The 17,977-nt window shown below is 34.6% G+C and overlaps 1 protein-coding gene across 3 annotated transcripts in view; it reads left to right on the forward strand.

Moving 5' to 3' along the window:
• The window catches only part of LOC114349527 (sodium-dependent transporter bedraggled), a 413,358-nt gene that overhangs the window by 227,066 nt on the left and 168,315 nt on the right, over nt 1–17,977 (forward strand). For all 3 annotated transcript variants that reach the window (XM_050659642.1, XM_050659638.1, XM_050659648.1), the window contains one exon: nt 914–1,552. In XM_050659642.1, coding sequence (XP_050515599.1) covers nt 914–1,552 — 639 coding nt within the window. The remainder of the gene's footprint in view (nt 1–913; nt 1,553–17,977) is intronic.

Consider the following 17,977-nt stretch of genomic DNA (forward strand, 5'->3'; position numbering starts at 1 on the left):
GGAAGATGCAATTGGAAGAATTGCGCAAATGAAATGAAACTGGGTAGGACAACATCGAAAGGTGGACGAGAAACATTGTACATTGGAGACCACGCGCCACGCGAGCATAGTCGTAGCAGAGAAAGACAAAAAAACGATGGCTAAACGACATCAAAGCAAAAGTGGGGAGAAACTGGCACCAAATAGCACAAAACAGAGAAGAATGGAGAACTCATGGGGAGGCCTTTGTCCAGGAGTGGACGAAACATGCTGAAAAAGAAGAAGAAGGTCAAGCTACAGTGTAAATGACCAAATAAGTTATGCAGTGCTAAGATTTCTACTTTTTTTAATTAACGACTGGATTTACAAACCAATGCAAATATGTACAAAGAAATGATAGTTAATGCTGCAAGACGAAAGAAATTTTTCAGAATAACTTCAGACGTTGTTAAGTTTAAGAAGTGGTGATTATGTTTTACAAGGAATACTGTTTATCCATCCCTTCTATGAGAAGAGGTGTCAAAAAAGAGCAGCACCTAAATTTTCAGTTTTCAAATTACACTCACTTTGTATTCTCCTTTAATGACCAGAAATTGTAGCAGTTTATCCTAGTTTATTGATGAGTTGGTTCTCATAAATTTTAATTAAAAACGTGTACTACCAACATAAAGGATATACCTAGAAGGCAGCAGAAATTTTTATCAATAAATTGTCAATTTATAAAATAATATATGCACTGCAAAAAAGAACAGCAAATTTGAAAGAAAATAAACATTTAGAATATGACATAGCACTAGATACTAGAAGATTATTGCATTGATACAATGTACCATTTTTATAATTTTATTCTAGTCCGACACTGATTATTATATTATACTATTGGTATTGTTTTCATACAACACGTGTTTAATAATCACGACACCTACTTCCCCAGGTGTTCCCCGAAAAGCCGGAAGCCCCGTCCAGCTGCCGAGTCGGACGAAGACATCGACTGGAGTTGGGTGCAGGACGTCGCTAGAGACATCACACTAGAGCGGCGCGCACACGCGGCAGCAGACTGCTGTACCGGAACCGTCGTCTTGGAGGCGCCCCGCATTACGGTAGTCCCCAGCAGTTCTTCGGCACCCACCATGGACGAAGAACCCAAAGAAGACGCTAACAAGAGCACGTGGTTGCGTAGTTCGATGCGCAGATTGCGACACCTGCCACTACCCAACGGCGACGTTGCCCCAGGTGGGGAACTGTCCGACGCTGCTGCTCCGGTAGAAGACGTCGCGGTACATACATCCGGGCGGCCCGTTAGTGCACCTTCGAGAATTCCTGCTAGCGTTGTGCAAAGTTCTGCTAGACCTTCGAGGTCTAGATCGCGTGAATCTGAACATAGTGCGGTGTCTCATGAACCAAGCGGACGAGCGCGTAGTAGTTCGGCGTCCTCCAGGTCCAGGCGACCGAGAAGTGTGTCCTCTAGTGAGACCAGTTTGCCATCTACCATCGACTCGACTTCTCCAAGTACTCCAGTAGTGACTCCGCATACGCCTCAGGAACCTGAAACTGAAACGACTAGTCCCAGAAGGTGAGTGATATAATTAACTACACATCATGATACTATCCATGATACTATATCTTGTCATAGTATCATGACTACATATATCTAAAAACAATGTTATTGATTTATACAGGGTGATTGATTAGTGTGATAAAGCTCAGTAGCTCCGCTATAATAATATACAGTGAGCACGTAAAGGATGGAATAAATTAGGAGAATGGACGATTTTGAAAAAAAAATCCCAAAACAGGTCAATTTTTATTTTAAAATTACGACTTACTGGCATATATATCATACTAGTGACGTCGCCCATCTGGGCGTGATGGCCTCATCGATGATTTTTTTAAATAAGAATAGGGGTCGTGTAATAGCTCATTTGAAAGGTAATTCAATTCTCTATTCAGTAATATAAACATTAACATAATTATTTATACAGGGTGTCCAAAAAAATTTTTTGAAATAAATTTATTTACATGAAAAGAAGCATGTGTGTAATTTATTTAATTCAAAATACATTTTACTGCTATCAGAAAACAGGAAAAAATGTTTATTTGGCAAATATATATTGTTTTTTGATTAAATTCAATATTAAAGCCGCCACCCACCAGCCTCGTGACAGTTTGAACATTTAATTTAAGCGAAAATGAATGATTATTTTTCAAATTAACATTTTTTTCAGTTTTCTGAGAGCAGTAAAATGTATTTTGAACTAAATAAATCACATACATTCTTCTTTTTATGTCAATAACTTTAATCCAAAATTTTTTTTGGACACCCTGTATAAATAATTATGCTAATGTTTATATTACTAAATAGAGAATTGAATTACTTTTCAAATGAGCTATCACACGACCCCTATTCTTATTTAAAAATCATCGATGACGTCATCACGCCCAGATGGGTGACGTCACTAGTGATATATATGCCAAAAAGTCGTAATTTAAAAATAAAAATTGGCCTGTTTCGGGATTTTTTTCCAAAATTATCCATTCTCGAGAAAATGAAATTATTCCAACCTTTACGTCTTCTCTACATGCTCTTTTTATTTCTCTGTTCAGCCTATTCATTTCGATATTATTGTTTTCGTTATGTTGTATGAGAGTTTTAACTCTTCTTCGGTCTTCTAGCAATTTTAACTCTCGGTCTATCATCCAAAGTTTTTTTTTTGACGACCTTGTTTACTATTCTGGTGCACTCTACAAAGGTTTCCATGGCTCTTCTGAAGTTTTTCTACATTTCTTTACATTTTTTATTGTTCGTTTACTGTGCAATCAGTCAAAAAGAAACCATAAATACATTTGTTGACTTTACATTATTGGCGCGAAGAGAAATATTTCAATAAATATTTACTCTACATGAATATTACAATTACGACTACAATAAGCGTTTCTTAACTCAAGAATGATAAATCTAATGATAATTTTTGTTTAGTGAGTCTGATTTTAACTATTGTCCAATTTTAACGCTAACATATTCGGATGGTTCTCTAGTCATTGTAAATATTTATCACTGTGTGGCACTATCACTTCACAGTTGGCACTTGAAGGTCTTGTAGGATGTCTTTGTTGTTTACAAACCATGGCGCATCAGTTATTGCTCATAACACCTTGTTTTGAAATCGGTCCATGATTGCTAGGTTGGATTTTGAAGCAGTGATGAACCAATAATATTTTCTATATGTGGTATCAAGATGTTTTCTTTTTTTCCATATATGGGTTTTCCAGGTGAGTCTCTTGTCCATCTGTAAGCCTAAGTACTTTACAGTATCTACAGTTGGAAGGGGAGTATTGCTGAGTAATATTTGAGAAGAATCGCTATGGCATTTAGTGAATACTATGTAGCTTGATTTAGATCCATGTAGTTTTATCTTCCACTTTTTACTCAATTTCTGGACTTTATTTAAGTTTTCTTGCTTAAGTTGTTCTGCTGCAACAACGGGATCTGAATGTATTACTTATTGCGGTATCGTCTGCAAATGTGGCTGTATATTAGGGTGCATCGAAAAAATAAAAGTTGGAAATGTTATATCTAATAGTGTGAAAAAGTTGCTAGTGTTATTTTTCAGCATATTAGTATTTTTAATTTTTTTTTCTAAGCGAATCTTCTGCTCCACCAACGACCTTGAATTTTATTAAGTATCTGATTTTTATGGAAATTTCAATTTATATTATTTGGAATAAAATATGTGCTAACTCGATCTAAGATCAATTAAAGAAAACTTAAAATGTGTCAATTACAAATTTAAACGATATTTAAAGTTTGATTTGTTTTTTCAGTCTCCCCAACCCAACCCCTTTGAAATATCCCGCTTCGTGAGTCCTTGCGTGTAATTTCACTTATGTTTGGTGCGATGCCTTACTTTGTTATTATTGTTGTTTGTAAATTAAAGATTTTTAAAATAGATAAACCAGGACCATGGGGAATAAAATCAAGATGTGCTGTGGACCGCCCCATTTTTGGGCAACCATCAAATATACCTGAAAATGTTTTACCGAAATACAAACAAGCGATGAAGTTTTGTGGTTGCAAGAGGATAAAAAACTCAGCAAGAAAGATCCAGAATTTTCTGGCATTGCCGAACAGGTTGCAATTAAATTGGAGGAAATATGGAAAAAGGCTTTAATTCCAATAATTTAACATACAAGAATTATTCAGCTTTTAAAAGCCTATCATGACAAATATATAAAACTTATGAAACCATTTAAGAACAGGCAAAACAGTGAATTTTACAAAAATAAAATTCAATGCTTTAAGAACAAAAGTAAAACTACACGTTTCGATCTTGCAGCATGCAAATGTGACACTCTGCTACAAAGACACCTAATTGTCTTTGTAGCAAATCTCAAAAAGTGCCTCTGGATGAGCGAGAATTTCTATTAAATCAAAGAGGTCCCAGAAAAATGGTGATAAGCTCGATTGATAGGGAAAACAAAAACAAATATAATCAGAGGGAACAACGGTAAAAGAAGAAAGTTACGACGCAAAGACGAAACTTTAGCTCAAGTAAAAAACAGTACCAAGTTTTATTGTCAATCGATCGTGGAAGAACACATAACACTTGTGCATGAGCCAGGGTGCAAATATTTCGGATATGGGTATCACCTGTCTGGTATATCAGAAAGTATCAAATTCAGCTACTGCATGTGACGAAACAGTCGTAAATACTGGCGTTAAGGGTGATGTAATACGACTATTAGAAGATCATCTTAAAAAACCGCTTCAGTGGTTTGTATGTCTGCGACATTTAAATGATCTACCCCTTGTGCCCTTGGACATCAAAAGAAGTTTGCCAGTGGCCAAATCCAAAAAATGTGAGGGTCTTCAAACTTTCTCCTATAAAAAATTTTATTCAAACGACTAATTTGAGTTAATTAACTAACAAGTATATCACCTTAGAGAACCACCTATATCTCTAGATTTTCGAGTGACAATCTGCGAGATTTTATTAAGAACCCTAACTTAGACCCTTTTAACATTGAGATTGAGAAATATCACTGCCACAAACAATGTGTAGAACGATGTGTCAAGCTTGTGACACAAGCTCCTCTAGCAGTTTGTGGAGCGTATTCGAGGCATGGATTTATAAAAACTCGAATTGATTCCAGAAAAACTATGCTAAATCGGAAGACATCTTCGAATATAATGCTTTTACTATATTTTTTTGTAATATTTATATACCTAATTTTGTACTTTGCTTTATATTTATTTTAGCATTAAAAAACGTGGGTGACGTCAGGGAGACGGATAAGTTAGGCTATTTTGTTATAAAAAGAATATTTTAGTATACTTTTCTTAAGTTAAATTTTTAATAGCCTTGTGAAACCAGAAAATATTTTCCAATTTAAACCGAATTTATTTATTCAAGTTCTATAAGCTATTGCATTTCCCTTAAAAAAGAAATTCGCATATTAATGTATTTTTTCTAATTTTTAGTTGCCGTGGGGGGCAGAAAATATTTTTTTATTTCAACGCAATTTTACTAAAATTCTAAATAATAGTGTGTTAGGCAACGTTTGCGAGTTATTACATTTTAGTTTCGAAATAAATTTTTTTTTTCGTCTGTTAACATTTTTTCAAAATTTTTAATTGTCTTTGGGGGGGGGGCAGAAGATATTTTCCAATTTCGAAAAAATTTTACCAAAATACTTAACAGTTGATTGGGCAACTTTTGTGAAGTATTACTTTTCCATCGCAAAATAAATTTTTTTCGCCTTTTTCGATGCACCCTACTGTATATACTTTATTGTCAGTAGGCAAAACAAAGTTAAATAGTAGGTAAAGGATCGGCGCAAGAACCTTACCTTGAGGAACGTCTGCCTTTATGAGATGTAAACCGGTTATTTCGTCTCCATATTACCTGGAAATATCTTTCTTTTAGGTATGAGTATAGTATGTCCTACATGTTCTGGTGTTGGTGTAGGTCCTTTTTAGTTTATATAGTAGTCCCTGATGCCACACCTCGTCAAATGCTTGACTTACATCAATGAATGCAGTTCAGCAATATTACTTACTTTCAAAAGAGTCTTGGATTACTTCTACCAGTCGATGGATCTGTTCAATTGTTGAATGGTTGGCTCTAAATTCAAATTGGTGTATAGGTAGAAGTTCTTTTATTGCAGTAATTTTCATTTGCCTCTTTTCTTCCATAATTTTCGACATAACAGGCAGTAGACTTATTGGTTGGTATTTCTTTACATGTATACGTCACTGTATCATTTTTTTTTTTTTAAATTTTAAATCACTTGTTAATTATTATCAGTAGTAATTGCACAAGAGCTCTGAAATTATTGAATTTTTCCCGAGTGACACTTTGACAGTTTTAATTTCACGAGCCGAAGGCGAGTGAAATTATGTCAAAGTGTCACGAGAGCAAAAATTCTATATTAATTTCAGAGGTCGAGTGCAATTTGTTGCGATTATTTCATGAATAAAACTGTTCAAAACCAACATTGTATTGTAATTTATTTATGTAAGTACCATTAAACACACAGTTTTTATAAATATTTGACGATTGAAAGTCATCTCTTTTATAATTTTTAAAACATTAATTGTCATTAATGTCACTGAATGTATTTTTTCGTAGCAACGAAGGGCATCTGACGTAATATACTTAACGACGGGAGATTATCAAAAATTATCGATTTAATTCAGATTTCTGTAGCTTTCTATTGGTCAAAATCTCCTATGAATGAAATAATCGCCATAAGTAGTTACCCAATTGCTTGCAAATGCAATAATGTACACACACTGTGAAATATCGAAAATTGCAGGAAGACACACGTCGCAATCATCGTCTGCTAATGAATACGCTACAAGGTTTTTCGTCGTGTTCAAATATCATTAGGCAAATAATGTCTACTTGCTGTGTTTATTGTGTCATTGTCAGACACAAAGATTAAGAATCAAACACGCTAATTATATTAGCGTAAAATTAAATTAAAACGAATTTTTTTGGTATTGTTGTTTCGGTCCATCCGGAAATACAAAGGTTGTGAAATCCGGCAAGGTCGTAATGCAAGAGGGTGATAACAACAAATGAAGAATATTTTCTGGGTGGTGATATTAAAGAAATGTGAGGACATACATTTGATGTAAAAATAATTTCTTCTTCTATTTCTTCTTCTTTTTATATAGACATGAATCTGTCTGTTTTTTTCAATGTGCCTTTAGTAAGTTGTCGTTCCATCGTTTTCGTGGTCTTCCCACTGATCGTCTTCCTATTGGGGAACCGTCTCTTGCTGTCCTGACTACCCTATTTGTTGTCATTCGGCTTATGTGGTCATTCCATTCTATTCTTCTGTTTCTTACCCAGTTATTAATGTTATCCACCTTGCACCTCCGTCGTATATCTGTACTTCTAGCTCTGTCCCATAGAGTCTTACCATCGATTTTTCGAAGGGTTTTCATCTCCGCTGTTTCGAGCAATCTTTTTGTCCTCTCTGTGTCGGGTCATGTTTCTGCCGCGTATGTCATTATTGGTCTGATGACTGTTTTGTAAATTCTTTCATTTCTTTAAATTGAAACAGACTGTACAGACTTGTACACACTTTTAAATAGGTCAAACCGGCAAAGAGGTGTAATGTTCTCAAAGAAATTGAAAGTGTGTAAATTATTTTTTTTTAATAATCAGCTAAGTACTTTCAACACATAACATGCCATCATCAGAGCTTCCTAAAAGGACATTTAAGATAAGAGATTTTTTATAAACAAAAGATTGAAAAAAACTTACGTCTTCTTATAAATCCTTCATAGAAGAGCAATTGTTAAAAATCACATGATAAATCATGGATACTGGGCAAAAGCCACAGATATCAGGTATAAAACCCTTAAAATTAAAAGTTTATCACATCTAAATTCTATTTTAGTTTTAAAATTACAACATGGCTGCGTCAAACCATTGTGAGTTCACGTGAACAGCTGAGCACTGTCATTCATTAAAGTGATTAAGTGATAAAGAAGGAACCACTATCTTATGCGCCCTCTATATTGGTATGTAAATAATAATTAAAAAGTAAATAAATTGAAAATGGCTAAAAAGCCATGTGTTGGTTAAATGAATTCTAAGTGAAGATACTAAATTTTAAAGTTAGATTTTCAAAATTAAAAACCGTGCCGGTTTGACCTTTAATTTCTTTTCCGATATTTTTGTTTCTCCATATTGTGTCATTCAGGCAACCTGCGGCTCTGTTTGCTCTATTCACTTGATCTTCCACTTCTGTTTCGAGCCTTCCGTAGCTAGATAATGTGATGCCTAGATATTTAAACTCCATCACTTGTTCTATTATCTGACCTTCCAGCTCCAATTTACATCTTATTGGATCTGCTGTTATAACCATGCATTTTGTCTTTTGTAAGGAAATTAACATGTTAAATTTTCTGGCGATTATGTTGAATTGGTGCAGCATACGTTGTAAATCATCTTCACTTTGAGAGATTAGTATTGCATCGTCCGCATAGCAGATTATTTTAAGTTGTTTTTCTCCCATTTGGTATCCTTTTTTAGTTCTTATTTTTTTTATTATTTCGTCCATGATCATAGTTGAACAATAAAGGACTCAAGGAATCCATTCTTATCCCATTGCCGGCTTCAATTGGGTCAGTTAGTTCATCTTCCACTTTTACTTTTATTGTGTTGTTCTGGTAGATGTTTTCTATCGTTTTAATTAATCCCAGAGGTACCTCTCTCGAGTATAACAAGTGAATAACGCCCTTTAATGTGACCCTATCAAATGCTTTCTTAAGGTCCACGAAACATAAATATGCAGGTTTGTTGTATTCCAACGATTTCTCTTGAACTTGCCTCATTATAAATAATAGCGTCAGTGCATGACCTTCCCGACCTAAAACCTTGTTGTTCTTCTGCTAATGTTATAATTTCATTCAATTTGTTTGTTATCACTTTTGTTGTTAATTTTAATGTTGTGTTTAATAAGTTAATCCCTCTGTAATTCTCCGGGTCTGATTTGTCTCCTTTTTTGAAGAAGGGTATTAGGATGCTTGATCTCCATTCTTGTGGTATTCTGTTCGTTAGATCTTGTCCTCCGTACTTTAGGAGTTCGTTCGATATTCTGTCCTCTCCTGGAGATTTTCTATTTTTTTATTTTCTCAATGCTTCCTTTACCTCTCCCTCCTCGATGTTTATTTCTTCGTCTGTCGTAACTGGTGTTGGTGTTGGTGTTGGTGGTTCATTATCGTCGCCTTTAGCAAATAGAGATCGGAAGTAGTTTGCTCATGTTTCCTTCTGAATGTGTTTCGCTTTTATTAATTCGTTCATCTCCTTTCTTTGCCCTCTGATCATTCTCCATACTTCTTTTTGTGTTCCGTAGAAGTCGTGTTCCATCTGTTTTGAGAAACTCTGCCAGTGCTCACTTTTTATTTGTCTCACTAAAGTATTCGTTTCGTTTCTGATTCGTTTGTAGTGGTTGTATGCCTGTTGTGTTTGTTTTGTTCTGTATTGTAAAAAGGCTTTCTTCTTTTCTTCGCATTTTATCTTAACTTCCTCTCTAAACCACGGGGTTTTCTTCTTTAAAAAAATAATTTGCATTGTCCTATTCCTTCTCTATTGTAAATTTAATAATGGAGTGTATATTCTTCATAAAATTTTACTTCTTCTTCTTTTTCTTCTATCTTATTAGGTAATTCTGTCTCTGCCTTTCTGCCTTCTGCCTTTTTTTCTGACGGCGTTCTGACTCGTCCTTATACTATTCTTTGACATCGGGATTTAATAAGTAATGCACTGATGGGGGAAAATCAATCGCACCAAATGCAAGTATATTATTTAAATACATACATACTTCAATACAGAATAATATCCATGGAAACGCATGAAGTGGATATAAACTTAAGGCCATCTCCCAAGGCAACATTATGGAACAAAGCTGTTGAAGATCTGATTTACGTGCTTTGAAGTAAAGGGAAGTGGGGCTTCATAGACACGTTATGCCCTACATTACATAGAGATCTAATGTCTGAAAGAAAGTGTCTTTTTCTAAACGAATTTTTCGAAAATCAAACTGGTAGCCTTCAAGAATAGGCGACACCTGGATGCATTAGGTCAGTTAAATTTGTTTGAAAAGAAACTAGTTAGAAATAAGCAGATTAGGTATATCAGGAGAGTTAGTTCAATGATTTTAAGTTCAAAACAGAGTACCTATATCATAAAACAATCGAAGGTGTATAAAAGGATAATAAAATACAGTCAGACTAGATGGGCAACTGACAGAGGAAATAGACAGGCACAAGTGTAAGGCAGAGATACTTCTTAAGTCGTCTACTCATTAATCTAATATTGAATGAAGTAATTAAAACCGTGAAGAGGGGTAAAGGTTATAAAATGGGTAATAAAGAATTAACGAATCAACATCAACTTGGTTTTGTGATAATGGTGGGGTACGAGGTGGAAAGCGCTTATTTTCTAAAACTGGACCAATCATCGGATCGTTCATCGGTGTTTCTGTGGTTTCAGCTGGTTCAAATATCCAGGCTTCAAAAATTTCCGGATTGAGAGTTTGAATGCCAGTCTTTCTAAACCCATTCACAGTGGTTTGGACGCAAGCAGCTTTCATATATGCGTTTCCGAAAAGTTTTCCTGTTTGGGAAACTGTGATTTGTGTAGACCTGGATGTTGCTGCATCCATTTTTGACCATCTGACGTATAATACGTGCTGAGTGGTGACATGAAACTGACGTCTAGAGGCTGCAATCGATGCGTGGTATGCGGAGGGAAGTACAACATTACAACACCAATATTTCTAGCTTTCTCTATGACGTCAATATTTTTTGTGTTGGTCGTATGTTCGTCCAAAAGTAAAAGAACAGGATGTTCTTTGGAGGGTTTTGAAAACTCAATAAAATGACTAAACCGATTAGAAAAAATTTCTTTTTGCATCCATCTTGACGAATGATAGAAAGCGTTACTGCCAGGTGGAGCATTATCTAGTAGCTTAGGTTTTGCTCTGGACCTGGGAAAAATGAAGGTAGGCGGCATAAATACACCAGAGGCACTCATGCAAATTTCCACAGTAACAAGAACACCGCGTTTAGCTGAAGATATACTTGCCTTTTCCTACGCAATGACGAACATTTCGATCTTTTCTTTGGCACAGTCATTATACCCATTTCGTCAACGTTGTAAATCCGTTCGGGTGGTATTTTATATTTTTCAAGCACGCCAGTGAGCAAGGAAAAATAATTTTTTACGGTAGGCCTATTAAAACCCATGGCTCCAGCTAGAGATGTTGGCTCAGGGGTACGAAGTTTAACGGTTGGATGTCTTTTTAGAAAGCTGTATAACCAAGTTTTGCCGGTCTTTTTTTTTGTCTTTATTAAATGGACTATCTAATCCATTGCGATGAGCTAAAACTGAAAAGCCAAACTTCGAAAGTCATTCAGAGTAAAACCAAATTGTCGTGATTCCAGTAGCAAAGTGTGTTCCACCAACTACTTCTCTTGTTCCGCTGTGAAAACCGATCTGTGACGCCCTAGTCCTTTCTTTGCTGAATTTTCTCGTTCGAGAGTTCCATTTTTAATTTTTTTTACTCTGGCTTCAATAGTTGTTCGAGGTACCCCAAATTCTTTGGAAGCCTTAAGATAACCCATTCTTCCGTCAAGAACCTCTTCCACTGATTGGCGCATACTGTCCTCATTCCAAGACTGCCGATCACTTTTTCTTTTATATTTTCCCATCTTTTAATAACCCTAAAAAAATTAAATTTAATAAGTATGCTTGTTAGAAAGTATCTACGTTTTGGTTGGACAAAACGGGATAGTATCCAGTTTTATCCAACCACTCGATATCCCATTTTACCCAACTAAACCCTGAATAATGTTTTGAAATTTTTCAACAAAAAAAAACAGTTATCATAATCACAAATATCGCAAAACACACTTATATTACATAGAGAAACATAAAAAATACTACCGGTATTTATTTTGTTGATTTAAAGTTAATAATTCTTAACTAACTACGGATGCAACTAATTAGCATAACTTTACTTTTTCAAACTAGCATTTGCCACAAGCCACAGATCAACAATTAATCAGAGTAACCTCCTGCTACATTCAAATAGACGGTATCTGTAGTGATTAACATCCCTGGTCATTAGAGGGCGCCGCTTATTTTAAAATTATCTTCGGTATCCCGTTTTACCAGACTATCCTGTTTTAGCCAACTCTCCCCTACACACACTTACACATTAAGATGTAAATTAACAAGAATTTACAAAACGGCTAAGATCAATATTCTTCTTCTTTTAGTGCAAATTCCACTAATGAAGGTTGGCTATAACCATTGCAAATTCGTCTCTATCTTCTGCTTTTCTCAAAAGCGTCTGTGTGTTTAAACCGGTCGGGTCGCCGCGAATGTTTTTCAGCCAGCATATTTGTCGTCTAACAGGACCCCTTTTTCCTTCGATTTTACCCTTCATAATCAACTGTAGTAACTCGTACTTATCATTTCTAAGTATGTGCCCCAAATGCGCCGTTTTTCTCTTTTTAATCATGGTCAAAAGTTCTCTGTCTATTCCCATTATGTGCAACACCATTTCATTCGTAATATGATCGGTCCACGGTGTTTTCAAAATTGTCCTAAAAAGCCACATCTCAAAAGCTTTCTAAGGGCCAAACCAGACGGGCCACTCTCCAGCGCTACTCTGTGAATCCACAGATTGGCTGAAACAGGCGATTTTCTAGCGCAGCGTAGTCGCGAAGTAGATCGTTTGGAAGGGTGCGGCGTTTAATGTAATGAGTGAGAAAAAAAAGTAAGCTTGTTCAAATGATGAAAAACTTGCCGGTTAATAATCTTTTAAAAAGGTGTGTTCGTCAATGAAGTAAGTGTTTGTAATGTCCATAGTTTTAAATATTTTATAAAATTTCTACCCTTTTGAAAAAATACCAATAAACTCCATAAATGGAATTAAGAAGAACCAGACAAAAAAACGTGTCACAGAAAGAAGCACATAAAAAATTAACCAGTACATCTGGTATCGTACAGCCCTAAAATAGTTTGATACAATTTTCAACACAAAAAACACACACAAATAGTAAGATTCCCATTACAACTGAGTGAACGAGGTCCTGTTTTTAAGGAGATGATGACATTAAATATATGTAAACATAGTAACTTGCAACCCTCTTTTAACTGATATCTTATCGTTTTGTTTTCTACAACAAACAATAAAACCTTTTTTGGCAGAGGACGGGACCCCACTATTTAACATAAATAAACAAACAAGATTGTGAGTATTTGTTTTGTTCAGTTCAGTTCAATGATGGATTCAGACGAGGAAAGTCTTCTTTCTCGTCAGAATGTATAATAAAATGTAAATGTAGATAGAGAAAATATTGCTTACCGGATTTATTCCTTTCGATAGGGCTCCCTTCTTTAAAATCAGGAACAAATAATTCAAAGATCTTGTCCCACGCTTTTCCTTTCAATGCCCTATAACTATACCCTCTGGTTCTTGTGTCCCATATAGCCGGTCTGTTTTGGAATTCAATTAAAAATCTTTCGGAATCAGAATTCATTTTACGTGCTCACCGTGTAAACTCTCGTCAATATTTGTGGCAGCTACAAAAGTGGTCCGTCTGAATGGGTTTTGCCACTAGTGGACGCCACCAGCAGTGAGGCTCGGCGACTGTGGCTGGCCACAGTCGCTCGTCTGGGATGCGACGTCCACTTCACATAAGAACTCACGGTCAATCATCGGAAGCTGCTTTGTTGATCCACAGAGCCCGTCTGGTTTGGCCCTAAGACCAATACCCGACTGAAACGAGATCTGTCTAGTTTATAATACGTGTGTAATAAGTCAATTTGCTGCAGTACGAGCAGTGTTTTCACAGAAGTTTAAAATATCTCAAACTGTTATTGTTAGATTTAGTACTTTGATTCATTCATGGGTAGTAATTATTTTGTTATTATGTAGTGCATTACCATTCAGACATAATATCATTATTTTTAACCGTTTGTCTAATTTTATTAACGTGTGTGAGCACTGACCTACCGTTAACTTGTCGCAAACTGGAAAGCCAGCGTTTATCAAATTGCTCAAAGGTTATTATACTTTGCACTGTGACGATAACATTCATAAATACACCATCCTTGAGTGGTTTAATCATATTGTGTAAAATAGATTTACAGACGCAGTCTTCTGTGTTTCCGTTCCACTTTTCATCTTTTTTTCACTTACACAAGCTGTCGAGCCAACCAATGCGTGTTAAAAATCCTTTGCATGTGGATATTTTTGTTAACGGGAAATAATTTACCATACATTATGTTGGCTATTTTGCGATAGAAGTTAGACAGGTCACCCAAACTAACATCAAAACAAGACTTGGTATAACGTTTCCAAGTATTACAAAAAACGTGTAAAGCGTACATGTACAGGGTGTCCAAAAACTCTACCGACAAACGAAGGCAGGAGATTCTTCAGATAATTTGAAGACAATTTATCTTAATTCAACTATTCCGAAAATGCTTCCTAAGGGAGCTAGAGCTCTTTGAAAATGGCGTCTTGTAATTAGTTTTTCTTCAATACCTCCAGAAGGCTTCAATTTAGAAAAACGAAAATCGGTGCGTATATTAATTTATATTCCAGAGATAAATCGATTCCATCCATTGCGAATTTCTAGTACCGATCATAGGCGTCCGTTTTGGGTAGGGTAACGGTTATTTTATCACATAATTGTTTTGTATTTAACTTTTACGCATTTTTGACACTGGATTATTCAATTATGAGGTATTCTAGTACTAAAAGGTACTCTTGCTTTGTCAGTAGAACACACGGTTTTCTAGAAAAATCGATATGAAAATTTTTCGTTTTTTGAATTTAAAAAAAAATTGAAAAAATTTTTCAAAAAAAGAACGGTGTATTTTACCAACTTAAAGCAAGAGTAATTTTTAGTACTGGAATAGCTCATAACTTAATAATCTTTAAGCTATTCCCAAATTCTTTCCAGGATATTTGTTTCGCATCTCTTACTTCCTTTTGGGCAATTTTATGTTTATTGTTATATACGTAGGCAGTTTTTTGTTCCATAGATTCTTTGTTTGCTTTTTTATCAATAATAGCCGCTTTTATTTGATTTGTCTACCATATGGTTCGTTTATTTTTGTTTTTTCATTATCTTTTTAATTCCAGAAGACTCTTTTTTGCTGATTCGTCTGTTACTTTCTTTAATTGTTGCCATTTGTCATCCAGTGAGCTTTGTTTTTTAACATTTTCTTATTTTTGTAGTTTCTTATTTGTTTTATTTTGGTAGATGTCCCGCATTTTGTTTATATTTAGTTGCCTTATATTTATCTTGCTATACTGCAAATATATTCTATAGTTCGATATCTAGTTATTATTTATTATTTTCGCTATTTTCGCTATATTAGTTATTATTTTTGCTGTTATTAGTCTATGTTAACTAGTTTTGATGGAAAGTAAGCCACAATTTTACTAAAAAAATGATTTGATTAACGTTTCGACGCCCAAATCGGGTGTCGTTGTCAAAATACAAAAAATATTAATGAATTAAACAAAAATATTAATGAATTAAACAAAAATGTTGTAACTTATTAAAAAAATTCTTCTAATAATTTATTTAATCTGACTCATTTATATCGGCAATTCAGATATATATTATACATTTTAAAGTAGAAGACTTTAAAATGATATTGTCAATATTTATGAGTTGCGTGTTATTTATTTATTTATTTAGTCTATGTTGTGTGTTCAGTTTTGCTTCATTTATTACTTTTACTTATTTTTTTTTTTGTAATTTCTAGCTCTTGTGAGTATGTTAAGGTATGTATCCATACGTGGGTGCTCCGTGCTCGGTGTAGCAGCTCCTCATAGCGGATACGTTGGTGCTCGCCGCTCGGTGCTCACCCTCTTCTATTAAACCGGTTTGCGGTTTATATGTAGGGGAGCGCATGCCGTATCCATTTGCGTAGCTACACCGAGCTCGGAGCACTCTTGTATGGATACGTACCTTTAAGGTATGGGTGTTCCGTGTAGCAGTTCCACATAGTGCATACGTTGGTGCTCGGTGCTCACCGTCTTCTATTCAACCGGTTTGCGGTTTATATGTAGGGGATCGCATGCCGTATCCACCGAGCAGCTACACCGAGCGAGGAGCACCCACGTATGGACACGTACCTTTATGTTATGGAATCTATAATGATTCCAAAGAAGTGGATCATTCTATATCCGTTTGTATTTATTTCCATTTCTACGTAATCTTTATATCATTTCCTATCCTAGCGTTCCAGTCTCCTGTTATAGTACTCTTGGATTTTTTCTCTAATTATAATAATTAAGTATTTATAGAACTCGTTTATTTTGGTCTCATCTGATCTCTCAACTGGGGAGTATATCTGTATTACGTGTACTTCGTCTTGTACATATTTCCAAGCTCAATGTAATTATTTTTGGTGATATTGCTTTATAGTTTAAATATTTTTTTCATAGAGTCTCGTTTACTATTATTCCTACTCTACGAGGAAACATAATAATATACAAAACTGACTAGTACATAAAATCAAATGATTCAATGCAAAGTTGGACATTCAATCAGATGTTCCGTTGAATTACAAAGTAGGAGGAATACTGTAAATGTATGTGTCAAGTCCTATATACAATATATACAGAGTGTCCCGAAAAGATTGGTCATAAATTATACCACAGATTCTGGGGAAAAATATTTTGGTTGAACCTCACTTATATACCTCCTTATATATCACCTATATACTACAATAGTGCACACAAAAAAAGTTACAGCCCTTTGAAGTTACAAAATTAAAATCGATTTTTTTTTCATATATCGAAAACTCTTGGAGATTTTTTATTGAAAATGGACATGTGGCATTCTTATAGCAGGACCGTCTCAATAAATAACGACAGTGAAATTTGTGCACCTCATAAAAATTTTATGGGGTTTTGTTCCCTTAAATCCCTCCAAACTTTTGTGTACGTTCCAATTAAATTATTATTATTATGGTGCCATTACTTAAACAAAATATTTAAAACTTTTTTGTCTCTTAGTATTTTTTTAATAAAGCAGTTTTTATCGAGATGCGGCTTCTTTTTTAATATGTATACATAAAATTTTTATGGGGTTTTCGTTCCTATAAACCCACCAAATGTTTGTGTGCGTTACAATTAAACTATTATTGTGGTACCATTAGTTAAACACAGTGTTTTTAAAACTTTTTTGCCTCATAGTATTTTTTTGATAAGGCACCTTTTATCGAGATGTGGTTTCTTGTTTAATATGGTTCAGAATATACCTAAAAATATAAATTATAAATAAATTTTCATATTATTACCAGGTCGCTATAATCGTACCTACTTAACCATATACAAATATGTGGGGATTTGACAAATATTCAAAATATCTCGATAAAAACTGGCTTTTCGAGAAAATACTAAGAGGTAAAAAAGTTTTAAAAATACTGTGTTTAACTGATGGTACCATAGCAATAATTTTATTAAAACGTACACAAAAGGTTGGGGTGGGGGGTTAAAGAAACAACACCTCCATAAAATTTTTATGAGGGGCACAAATTTCACTATAATTTTTTTGTAAAGATGTTCCTGCCATAAGAATGCCACATGTCCATTTTCAATAAAAAATCTCTAATAGTTTTCGATATATTGGAAGAAAATTATTTTCATTTTGTAACTTCAATGGGATATAACTTTTTTATGTGCACATTTGTACTAAGGTAAGTTACGTTCAATCAACCTATTTTTGACCCCAGAATCTGTGGTATAATTTATGACCAATCTTTTCGGGACACCCTGTATATTTCATTTTTCCCAAAAAAATAGGAATCCGACACTTGGCAAATACTTATTATTTGTATGTATTTCAAAATAAAACGGAGTATTTTTTATCGAATTTAAAGGAATATTTTTAGATACCGTAAATTCTTTATAAAAAAAGCCATTTATTTTAATAAAATTT

The sequence above is a fragment of the Diabrotica virgifera genome, chromosome 1 (genome assembly GCF_917563875.1).
Source record: "Diabrotica virgifera virgifera chromosome 1, PGI_DIABVI_V3a".
In the NCBI taxonomy this organism is placed as follows: Eukaryota; Metazoa; Arthropoda; class Insecta; order Coleoptera; family Chrysomelidae; genus Diabrotica; species Diabrotica virgifera.